Source organism: Myotis myotis, unplaced genomic scaffold (genome assembly GCF_014108235.1).
Source record: "Myotis myotis isolate mMyoMyo1 unplaced genomic scaffold, mMyoMyo1.p scaffold_m19_p_18, whole genome shotgun sequence".
Lineage (NCBI taxonomy): Eukaryota > Metazoa > Chordata > Mammalia > Chiroptera > Vespertilionidae > Myotis > Myotis myotis.
The window spans coordinates 40506915-40519271 of NW_023416322.1; the positions used below are offsets into that span (position 1 = coordinate 40506915).

The window sequence follows — 12357 nt, forward strand, 5'->3', positions numbered from 1 at the left end:
ATTGCAAGAAGCATTCCCTTTATGTCGGATTTTTATTTCTTCCTTTCTTTTGGATTTGCAATTAAGAGTCTGGTTTCTCCTGACATTAAAGCCTATATTCTTCTAAAGAGACTATTATTTTGTCAACTGACAGTTTCATTAATAAGTAGAATTACCATCTGCCATGTTGCATCTTAAATTATCCAGTAATTGCATGTATATTAGTTTTCAATTTGGGGAATTAATCTCTTGAAAAGATACTCCCCTCCTCTATTAGAGTCAGATAGAGTTACAGGTGTATTTCGACAGAATTAGATTTGTAAGTCCACTTTGCGGTTTTGTTCCTGCCACACTGTAAGCCTAAGGTAAAATTTCACAGTCCTTTCTAGGAATACTCTGTTCTTTAATGCCGAGTTCAGTATATAAACGATTGTGCTTTTATCCTTATTGCTTTCTCATATAGGATATGATTTTTGAAAGACAAAAAGAAGTAACATTTTTGTTTTCTAGACACTTGGTTAAAAAATAAGAGTCAGCTGAAAGCCTTTGGATGTGTTTTAAAGGGAAAAGCCTAGCCTGGTTCTTATGTATGAACTAGCAAGGAGGATTTGGGGGTACCTCTGCAATCACCCCACTTTAAAGCTGTTGTTAAGAATAAAAGGCACACACCTCCATAAATATTAAAGCCACTGTCTTTATTCCACCTGCCAAAACTGTTTAAGAAAAATATATATCTTTGGCTGAAAATTCCAATTACAAACAAGTTCAGAATTCTCTTAAGGAAAACAGTATTTTTTTCTTTCTTTCTATAACAGATTCCTTTTCATGTAATTTTCATTCAGCCACATTTCCCTATGTCTTATCTCTATTTTTATTTTAAACCATATATATTATGCAGACAATGGCCTCTTCTTCCATTTGGGATCTCAGATTCGGATGTGGGCAATCTGGGGTATTTGTAAAGAACAGAATGAAGTTACCCAGGGGCTCTAATCAAGCTACACATTTGCTGACAAAACCCTACTGAACGGATCTGAAGGGAGCCTTGGAGAGCAGGGAGACATTGTAGAAAAATAAAAACCTGAAGCCAAGGAAATGCAAGTCACTGGCCAGTCACGCAATGAACTGCAAGTAAATAAAGATTAGGCCGCAAACTCCCTGGTTCTGGTTCTGGGCAGTTTCACTAAGTCCCGAATTCTCTGAGGAGGCAGACTTCTAGCACCCGTGGCCATGCCCCCGGACGGAGAACGTAGAGTTAGTGAGCTTGCCTGGTGCCTGAGCATCTCCTGGAAACACACATGAACTTCCCATAGCAGAAGCTTCCCCTAAGGCTGCCTGTCCCCCACAGGCAATAGCTATTCCTCTTTGAGTATTTTTTCTTTCTTTTTTTTTTTTAGAGGCAACAAAGCTCATTGTAGGTGACTGTTTAAGAAAAATCTCTCAGATCTTGGAACTCCTTTGCAGACTGGCTTCCCTGCCCTGGCTGTGCCCGGAGCACTCGGCAGGTCCCGGTGTGTGTCTGCAGTGGCCCGCTGGCAGCCCTCCCTGTGCAGGTGCATTTTTTATGAGGGATAAAGAGCAGCCCATTACACTCCCGGAGACCCTGGAGGAAACGGACTCCGTGGATGCTCGCTGCCTGGTGGAGGGCAGGACGAGCTCCATTTCCCCTCCCTGCAACCTCTGCTCCGATAAATACCAGCCCAGCCCTCCCCAGAATCCTCCTGGGATGGGAGAGCCCAGTGTCTGGGGAGCAAGGAAAAGGCAGGGCCGGGCACTTCCCGGGCAGGAGGGGAGAGGGCAGCCCATCCCGCATCAGAGCCGGAGTGGATCTCTTTTCCTGCGGAGATGTGGCTGCTGTGGGCACGCCTCCCCGCTGCCAGCTGGGCACCAGCCTCACCGCCAGTCCCTGGGAAAACCCGTTAGCTGCACAGCCATGCGCCCGCCCCTGCTGCAGCTGGGCGCGCTGCTCAGCTCCATGGCCATGATCTCAAACTGGATGTCCCAGACGCTCCCCGCCCTGGTGGGGCGCAACACCAGCAGGCTGTGGCCGCCAGACGCCTCAGTAAGTCAGGCCTTGCGGGGTGGGCTGGGCGTCTCGGGGAGTGAGTGCACTAACCAGTGGGCTGGCTTCTGCCGTTTGCGATGCCTGAGGTTTCTGCTTCTCTGGGTGGTGGTAACTTCAGTATTTTTTTAAATGAGCACTTAAAAATTACATGACATAGATTTCCCCAGAAATTACCTGCGAAGGGAAAAACTAGACTCCTTGAATGCTTCAGCATAAAGAGTTTTCACTTAACGATATTAACCCGAGGTGGGGAAGGCTATTTAATTGTTTCTTGTTATTTTAAATCTTCGTTTAATGTCTGTAAAATCCCGTTCATTGTTCCTACAGAGTCTAGTCTTTCTAACCTAGCTGTGCTATAGCAGGTTCTGCCCTGAACTTGAATTCCTGTGACTTCGCAATGCGTTCAGCCAGAGAAACCAACCTCTTTTAAACATAAATGAATAATAATAAAAAAACACCTCAGCAATTTAAAGTCTGCCAAGAAGACCTTAAGAAGCTAAGAAACGCCAAGAACAGATAACTTGCCTGATAAAAAGCCTCTCTCTGTACTGTTTAATTTTTCATAAAGACTTTTCCCATTACAAGTGTAACTCCCGTAGCCTTCCTTCACTGAAATGAATGGCTTCTTAACCCTCCCCAGATTATAAGCAAGTCTCTTCTGATAGCCTAAAGCCCAGTTTAGTTAGCAATACTCTAAAACCTCACAAACAAAACCAAAAACGATCAGCTTTTCAAACAGAAGTGCGTAAATCCATTAGAGGGGGTGTTCTAGAAAGACAACTTCCCTGCTGCCCTGGGAGGTCTTTACGTTTTTATCTGATCTGTTTTTACCACTGGACTCCCGCAGTATAATAAATGGCCAGTAAAAAAGGCAAGTGACCCTCTATTTTCAAGACTGTTTGCAGCTACTACTAATAATTAATCTATCCATCAATGTGCAATTAACTGAGTAGAGCCAGGGGGTCAAATTAATTACTTAATTAGCCCGATTCGCCAGGTGGTAGGGCGCCAGCAGAGCATGCTGGAGCGCACTCTCACCTGCACTTAACGTTCCCTCTGCCCTCAGTGACTTAAGAAACCTCAGTGCCTCGGGTATTGAGATTCCCCTCCTTGCTTGCATGGTGTGTGTGTGGCTGGAGGGATGTAAAGAAGATTGCAGTTAGAAAGAAAGCATACTAGCCCAGCCAGCGTGGCTCAGTGGTTGAGCGTCGTCCCATGAACCAGGGAGGTCACGGTTTGATTCCCAATTGGGGCACAGGCCTGGGTTGCGGGCCTAACCCCAGTAGGGGGCATTGCAGGAGGCAGCTGATCGATGTTTCTCTCTCATCATTGATGTTTCTATCTCTCTCCCTCACCCTTCCTCTCTGAAATCAATAAAAATATTTTTTTAAAAAAGAAAGCATACGCTATCACCAACAAACAATTACAAAACAAGGAAACTCACACCACTTCATAATCCCTGAGCCAAGCGCTCTGACTGTGCACGTGAATACCGGGGGGTGCTCACCAGCTTAGCTGTGTAACAAACTCTGTCTGGGAATGAAACTGAACTGAGAAATTCAGCACCGAGCTCTTCAAACTCCGCACCTTGCCTCTCAGGTGGACATCTTGTGTGTAGATAAGACATTGGTTTGGTTATTTCCAATGTTGATGGCGAAGAACTGAATTTCCAAAATAAGGCATGATTCTCTTAGGATCTCTATTTTGTAATTTTAAAGTAAGTTTATGTTCTTTACTTTCTGGTTGATAATCTGTGGGTGGAAAAGTGTAAAGCATCGCTATGGTTTATGGATGGGTTGACACAACCAAATATTCCTTTCGATGAAAAAAAAAAAAATCTCAGAAAGTTCTGGAAAGTTTCTGCTATGGTATTTACTAGAATGGATGGAGAGACCAGCTTGCAAAGGTTCTTTTTTCCTTTGGGCAAAATGGCATACCTTACCCAAGAGCAATGTCAAAGATGGCCTTTCCCCACCTTAATTATTCAAGATAATTGCTCATACTTTAGAGTTCCTGTGGTGAAAAAGAATGAATCTGTATTTCCTAGATTAAGATCATCAAATGTTAATGCTGGAAAGGCTCTTAGGAACCATCCAAGCCAGGAATTTCACACTATTTTTAGCAGCAATGCCTGGCTATATGGCTATTTTATTCAAATCCTACATAAGCATACTGAATAAATATAGGGTGTCCCAAAAGATGTATATACACTGTGAATGAGTATAAAGGCAGTGCTTATTAAAACACATTTCATTTTCAAAACTGAGCTTATCAGCTGTTAACGTGTGTATACATCTTCAGGGGGGAGCGCCCTGTATTTGTCACAGGAAACTTGGAGTGGAAATCCAATATGTAAAACAGGTCATTAGTCACACAAATAATTCATGATCGGAGGAGACATTTCCTGGGCCCGCACCCTTTGTCCCCTTCCCCCACAATCAACCCCTTGGCCCAGTCAAGATGGGGCCTCGGTCTGCACTTTGAAAAATGCCCAGGCCCAGCCAGAGTGGTGGCTCCGTGGCTTAAGCATCATCCTGTGCCCCAAAGGGTTGCAGCCAGTTTGATTCCCCGTCAGGGCACATGCTTAGGTTGCGGGTTTGATCCCTGCCTGGGGCACGTGTGGAGGGTGGTGTCTCTCGCTCTCTCTTTCTCTTTTTTCTTTCTTTCTCTCTCCCTCTCTCTGTCCCTCTCCCCCTCCCCCTCCCCCTTACTCTCCCCCCCTTCCTTTAAGCACATCCTCAGGTGAAGATTGGGAGGGGAAAATGCCCAGAAACTCAGCATAAAACATAAGACCTAGCAATGGTCCACCCACTGATTTTGTTCCCTTCAAAGGATCGGAATCCTGGCCCTTGCCTGGCCCTCCACCCGAGCCCCGATAAATGACTGCCATGCCTTCCACAGAAAAACCCACTCGTGTCCCCGGATATCACTGCCAGCTTCTCTCTGGGTTGCCAAGGACCAAGTGCTTCCCTGCTGCTTGGAAAACGCCCTCCACCCACCTGGGGGCACCTCCCCTAGAGCGCAGCCCTGTCTGGCTACTGACAGATGGGCTCAGACCGCCCACCAGCATCTACCTGCAGAGAAAGGCTGTGATGAGCTCTGGGCTTAAAGCTGGAGAAACCTGACATTTACTAAATGGGTTATTTGCCGGGGGCGGGGGGGGGGGGGGTCGGATTGCTTACATTTTTTGAGTTTGTTTCCTGATGAGTAAAATAAGATACTGTCTATTTCTAGTCTATTTCTAAAGGAAGTTGATTCAAAAGAAATGAAGCTAATACAAGGTAAGAAGTTTTCTAAACAGAAAAACCTCCTGTCATGCAAGGCATTGTATTAATTTCTACGTTCAGCCTGGTCTCCAGGACCCTTCTTTCCTGGTACAGAGCCCTGAAGTTTGGAGGTAACTCCCGTATAGTAGCTTTATATTTACAAAGGCAGTTAAATTATAAGCAAAGAATGCAGACTTGACACCCGATTGTTGAAATTATCATTTCATTCTCCTATGTAGAGCACTCTTAAATAGTTCATGACTTTTGTAATATTAAGAGCTGCTAAATAGTTCATTTAGTTCTAATTAACACAGAAGGTTCAAAGGGACTGCATCAGCCATCACTGTGATGAGCAGTGTTTTGGAAGGTAGCAAACTACACACACCCTCCGGGTTCAACTGCAGGGTTTCACAATTGTTAGCAAGGCTACGTTCATGGCGCAGGGAAGTTCAGGTCACTGGTGGTTCCCTGTTAAACTTCCAGGCTCTGCCTCAGACCGTGCAAGCACCAATCCCAGCTCTGCTGATCACCCCCTTGGAGCAGCTTCCCTCCTGTCTCCAGGCCTCCGTGTCCTCACCTACAAAATGGGCAGAAGAACATCCCCTGGTCCAGGAGGCCCCTGCCACACTCAGGCAACAGCACCGGTGCGCTGCCACGCAATGGCTAGAGCTCCGGGAGAGTCTGCTATCACCTTACACGCGTGTGACCGCCGCCTGAAGACTTGCTCTTACAAGTTCAGACGGAAGCAGTCTTTTCGCAGAACCACCTAGTCACTTCCTTACATGGGAGGTTTTCGTTGTTGTTTTATTTGGATCCTCATTTTAACGCAAATGTGGTGCCCTAGAGGAGAACACAGGAGCCATCCATGAAACCTCCTAGAATTATCACTATTCCTGGAACGGGGATCTCCGTCAGACCCTGCAGAGCTGTGGGGACCCCCTCTCTTACTAGCCTTCCTCCCTCCCGAGTCACCTTTTCATGGCCCCGGAGGGAACGTGCTGCATTTGGGATCATTTAGACCAGCAGTTCTCAACCTGTGGATCGCGACCCTCTTGGCGGTCGAACGACCCTTTCACAGGGGTCGCCTAAGACCATCCTGCGTATCAGATATTTACATGACGATTCATCACAGTAGCAACATGACAGTTATGAAGGAGCAATGAAAATAATTTTATGGTTGGGTCACAACATGAGGAACTGTATTTAAAGGGCCAGAAGGTTGAGAACCACTGGTTTAGACAAACTCTGCAGTAGAGAGCTCCGGCTCTTTACAATGATTCCTACAGGGAGACGCCTGCAAGTACAGGCGAGGCTGGCGTCTGTGCTTTGATGAAGCGGATGCTCCAGGGAAATGTGAAGCGAACATCAAACCTATTCACCTCCCCGTGCTCCTCATTCCAGGCAGCACCTGACCCCTGACCCCTGCCCGGCCGTGATCAGCACCTGACCCCTGACTCCTGCCCGGCCGTGATCAGCGCCTCACTAGTTAGCCCAACACTTGGCAGGCGGACATCAATATTAATGCTGCCAGGTTTCATCATCGCTGTTTGCACTGCTGTTAAAGGTGTTTTAATATTATAATTGGGTTGGCCCTTGCTCCTTCATCCAAAAGCTAAATTTATTCGAGTGACGAGCCTTAATTTCCTGACATTTTTTGAGATTTGTGTCCCATGCTAGAAGCCTAGCTGCATCGACAAAACCTGCGTCTGGATATATCAATCCCATCCTGCTCCTAAGCTTAAACCTTTAATCATATCATTGAAACCACTGCTAAGCTGTTTCCATCTCCGGTCCATCGGTAATCTCTTTGCATTGTTTTCTCCTTTAATACAAAAGGAATATTCTTTGAGAACCTCTCTGACTCCAATAATATATAATTCTGAACACATCTTTCTATCCTAACTGGATATTCAGGTATAAATCCTAGGAGGAAGGGGTGAGGGAGGATGAAAAAGATAGAAATAATCATAAATCCAACGCCCCAGAAATAGGCGAGGCCACAGGAGACTTCTATGAACTACCCAAAAAAGGCGTTTGTGAAAGGAGCCCCAAAAGATGGGTTTGTTGCTAAATCCCTTGAAAAGAGAAAGACCTGTGTGCTGGCTGATGGTACGTGCGGAGCTGGGGCCCAGGACAGAAGAAACAGGAGATGACAGCTGAGAATCCCAGAGACGGAGATGCCAGACCACGGCGGATCTGTGGGGAGAGGATCTGCCTGGTGTGTCCTTTTAAGAACTGGCTTCCAACGTCTAGATCAGGGGTCCTCAAACTTTTTAAATAGGCGGCCAGTTCACTGGCCCTCAGACCGTTGGAGGGCCGGACTATAGTTTAAAAAAAATCTATGAACAAATCCCTATGCACACTGCACATATCTTATTTTGAAGTAAAAAGACAAAACGGGAACAAATACAATATTTGTATTTGCATGTGGCCCGCGGGTAGTTTGAGGACCCCTGGTCTAGAGGCAAACAGAGCAGCCCAGTAACTCTGGGCATTTTGCAAGACAGTGCTCTGCTGGCCTCCAGTCACATCCTGTTCCAAGCCCCATCTCAGCAACCCACCCCAGCCCCTCTCCCAGCCTTCCTGGGCCTCACCCCTCCAGATTCATGTAGACGCCTTCCTTTCTAGACAGCATCCGTCTTCCTCTTCCCTGGCCATAAAAGAAATGCCTCCCTGCCTGCTGAGTCCCGGAACCAGAGAGGGGCGCTGGGGATATCAGGTCCTGAGCGTGGACGTGAACCAGCGCTCACTAAGGCGGCCCAGGGATCTGTGTCCACAGGAAAAACAGTCAGTGCAACTTGGGTGGCCGGTCGCTTTTCTACATCCGTGTGACTGACCTTCAAAAACAGCTGCCTGGCCCAGCCAGTGTGGCTCAGCAGTTGAGCATCGACCTCTGAACCAGGAGGTCACGGTTTGATTCCTGGTCAGGGCACAGGCCCGGGTTGTGGGCTCGATTACCAGCCGGGGGCGTGCAGGAGGCAGCTGATGGATGTTGTTTCTCTCTCATTGATGTTTCTCTTTGTCTCTCCTTCGCCCTTCCTCTTTCTCTAAAAATCAATAAAAACCTATTTTAAAAAATAATAATGGGCCCTTAATACACGGGCAGCTCCTTGGGATAAAGCTTAGCTTCAGAATATCACACATGAGTAACAATCAGAAAAGAATCTATTGCTAATTGCCACTATGGTTGAGAAAGACAAGCTGTGGGAGCTACGGAGAAAGACTGGTCGTGTGTGTAAGTGGTTACCGGATGCTCCTAAGGCAGCATTCGTCTGTCCACAGAGCACTGCGGAGGGGGCAGGCGGTGAGTATCAGTCGCACGGAGCCTAGAGGAAGAGAACGGCTAAGGAAGGTGTAACTGCATGAGGCTGTGCCGCCCATGCAACCCGTCTCCTCGCTCTCCTTTTAACTGTAAAAATACAACCAGACTTTGTCCGAAGGATGCTTTGCTGGCCCTCTCCCTGCTCTAACGGGTCTGTGTGTGCTCCGTTTCCCCAGACGCAGGTCAGCCCCAAGGAGGGGTGGCAGGTGTACAGCTCCGCGCAGGACCCCGACGGGCGATGCATCTGCACGGTGGTGGCTCCGGAGCAGAACCTGTGCTCCCGGGATGCCAAGAGCAGGCAGCTGCGCCAGCTGCTGGAAAAGGTATGTGTGCACGGAAATCCCCCTTCCTTGCAAAGGAAGTGGGGGGAGGTGGGCGTGGGGGTCAGGGTCCTCCCAGTGTTTGCTCCCGGAAGGAGTCCCTCGCGCTTCCTGCTCTGCTCTGCTGATGTGACTTTTCACTGCTCCCAACCCCGTCTTCTAAAGATCGGCTCTCTGTCATTTGTCTTAATGTCCAGTGTGTCTCCTTAAAGGAAAAAAAAGGTAGGAAGTCTTATTCTGCTGCCAGAAATGCAGCCTCGACTCTCAGAATCACACCAGGCTCCTGGAGCTCCTACTTTGGGATTCCATTATGAAGCCTGCAAGGAAGCTAAGCTAACGGCTCGCACTGCGCAAGCTCTCAGGACGGATAACGAACAAGTCCGAGTATTTGTCAGCACTCTCTAAGGCAGTGGTTCTCAACCTTGGCTGCACATTAGAATCACCTGGGAATCTTTTTAAAATCCTGATTTCTGGGCCTCATCCTCCGGAAATTCTGTTTCTTTGTTATGGGGTGGGGCCACAACATTAGTAACAAAGAAACAGAATTTCCAGAGGATGAGGCCCAGAAATCAGGATTTTAAGAAGATTCCCAGGTGATTCTAATGTGCAGCCACGGTGGAGAACCACTGCTCTAAGGCATGCCTTTGAGCATCAGGCGCTTCAGTTTCACTCACTAGCCTTCGCTCCATATCACTACTGAAGCCAGCCCCTAACAATCAACTGCTGAACGGCCTTCATTTCCTCTTTTACAGACACCAGTCGGCTCATGAAAGGTTACTGATGTGTGGTGTGGGGAGAACAAAACAAAACAGAACAACAGTGGATGGTTCTTTCCATTCTTCTCATTCAGACTTTGCCTGTGCTGGGCCCTTCGTACAGCAGCACAGCTGGGGTGGCCAGGCTGGCGGGGGATTGGGGGGGGGGGGAGGGCGCAGTGGCAGCAGCTACAAGTTTAAATGCCATCGGGGGCGATACGATACATCAGGCGGACATCACTCTCAACAACTCATGCGGTGCCATATCCATCCACGTAACTGAACACCCAATAGGAACTTTACAGAAAGTTCAGAGAAGCTAGGAAAATGAAAGCGCTGAATCTCTGAGTACAGACATCCCAGCTTATGCCACTCCCAGGTGCCCAGTGGCACACAGGACCTGACCTTCACATTCCCCACTGACCAAGCATGTCACATGGTAGGAGAATCCTGTTCCTACCAGCGATGTTCATAACAACTCCTGTCTGTTCTGTGTCCACCCCCTTCCGACCCTCAGAGCAGACATGGTTGCCTCTCTCAGTTCCCTAAGAGGAAGCTGGTGCTTGTTGAGGTGAAACCACCTTGCAACGTCACTCACTGGCAGGCGGTGTGGCGACGCCACTCCAGTTCTGCATTTTCTCAATGCCCTGCGAGTGCCCCCAGAATGCCCCCGGTGGCCCGCATGCCTAATTCAGTGCTGCCCTGCCCAGCAAGCTGAGCAGTGTTTGTACCAGTGAATGCTAGGACTGCCAGCGGTTCCACATGCCCCGGGTGTCAGATGCCCAATCTAAAGTTGTCCCCGGGTGTCAGATGCCCAATCTAAAGTTGTCCCCTTAGCAAAGCTTGCCAGCCGTGCAGTCTCCCTGCACAGGTAAACGCGCCTGCGCTGTCCAGCTCAATCATTCCCCAAGTGTGGCTTTTGGAACAGGCTGCCAGCGACGGACTCACCGACGAAATGATTGAGAGACACTGCACAGGGTTCCTCGCTCTGGAGATTTCCACCACGCCGTTCACACAGAGGCCCTGTGAAGCCCCACAGTAAAGAAAGCTGTTTGTCTGTGTTAACCCCGTGCCATGTAAACATGTGAAACTGCTGGACTCTTTTCCCCGAGGAGCTGCCGCACTGGTGCTGAAGGAGAGTGAAATCTAAGTCGATTTGCAGTGACGTTTCAAAGCCCTCAGACATTTGATTCACACAAGGAACCAGGGGAGGGAGTTCCAACAAATTATCAACGAAGGGGGACCCCAAGCTTGCCACGCCCTGCGGAGAGGCTGTGGGCACGGGGACACGTGTGGGGGGATGGACAGCAGGGCGGCAGGGCTGTGGGCACCGGGAGATGGCTGTGTGGGGAGATGGACAGCAGGGCGGCAGGGCTGTGGGCACAGGGACACGTGTGGAGAGATGGACAGCAGGGCGGCAGGGCTGTGGGCACCGGGAGATGGCTGTGTGGGGAGATGGACAGCAGGGCGGCAGGGCTGTGGGCACCGGGAGATGGCTGTGTGGGGAGATGGACAGCAGGGCGGCAGGGCTGTGGGCACAGGGACACGTGTGGAGAGATGGACAGCAGGGCGGCAGGGCTGTGGGCACCAGGAGATGGCTGTGTGGGGAGATGGACAGCAGGGCGGCAGGGCTGTGGGCACCGGGAGATGGCTGTGTGGGGAGATGGACAGCAGGGCAGCAGGGCTGTGGGCACGGGGACACGTGTGGAGAGATGGACAGCAGGGCGGCAGGGCTGTGGGCACCAGGAGATGGCTGTGTGGGAGATGGACGGGGACACGTGTGGAGAGATGGACAGCAGGGCGGCAGGGCTGTGGGCACCAGGAGATGGCTGTGTGGGGAGATGGACAGCAGGGCGGCAGGGCTGTGGGCACGGGGACACGTGTGGAGAGATGGACAGCAGGGCGGCAGGGCTGTGGGCACCAGGAGATGGCTGTGTGGGGAGATGGACAGCAGGGCGGCAGGGCTGTGGGCACCGGGAGATGGCGGTGTGGGGAGATGGACAGCAGGGCAGCAGATGGCTCTTCTCCCCGTGCGTGGAATCCCGGGGACCCAGCCTCCAGTGTCCCCAGGAAACTGACTCTCCGTGGGTCCCCGAAACCAGTGGGAAACTAACCAGTGCCGGGACAGCCAGCGGGAGAGGCCGAAGGCAGCCGAGCAGGTCCTGTCCGAGTGGACAGCTCTGTCTCTAGCCACGGCCCGCGGCGGCTCCTGAGATCGTACACGATTCTGCCGAGCAGAGGCCAGACCAGGACTCGGCACACGTTCTCTCCGGGCACTTTCCCGCCACACAGTCAAGCTGCGCCGGAGCTCGAGGGGGCGGGTCGGCGGCAAAGGAGCAGGGAGGCTGTGTCCGTCCATCCAGACCCCTCGCCTGCCCTTGCTTCCTCCCTGGGCACAGCCTTTCCAGAGAGGCTCGCCGCACGATGGTGGGCTCATACACACGCCGTGTTCACGCGTGCACTGTCCTTAACATAAACGGCGCTTCTTCATTCGTGCTGAGCCGCAGTGAAGCTCAGGAGTGGTTGAGAGCCTCACATTTATCCACGATGCAGCCATGATGCTCGCAATGTTGCCTCGGTACGTCCGTGCTGCACTGAGGACGGGGTGTAAGTGAGGCTTTGAGTGCAGGAGCGACTGTCCGTTAATAAA

At 50.1% G+C, this 12357-nt stretch overlaps 1 protein-coding gene across 2 annotated transcripts in view; it reads left to right on the forward strand.

Moving 5' to 3' along the window:
• Positions 1–12357, forward strand: part of OLFM3 (olfactomedin 3) — a 91755-nt gene that overhangs the window by 63927 nt on the left and 15471 nt on the right. The window contains exons 1-2 of one of the 2 annotated variants that reach the window (XM_036343460.1): positions 1775–2041; positions 8809–8955. In XM_036343460.1, the coding sequence (XP_036199353.1) occupies positions 1913–2041; positions 8809–8955 (276 nt within the window). In that variant the 5' untranslated portion in view covers positions 1775–1912. Of the gene's footprint in view, positions 1–1774; positions 2042–8808; positions 8956–12357 lie in introns of those variants that run through there. The other variant, XM_036343459.1, reaches the window with a different exon arrangement.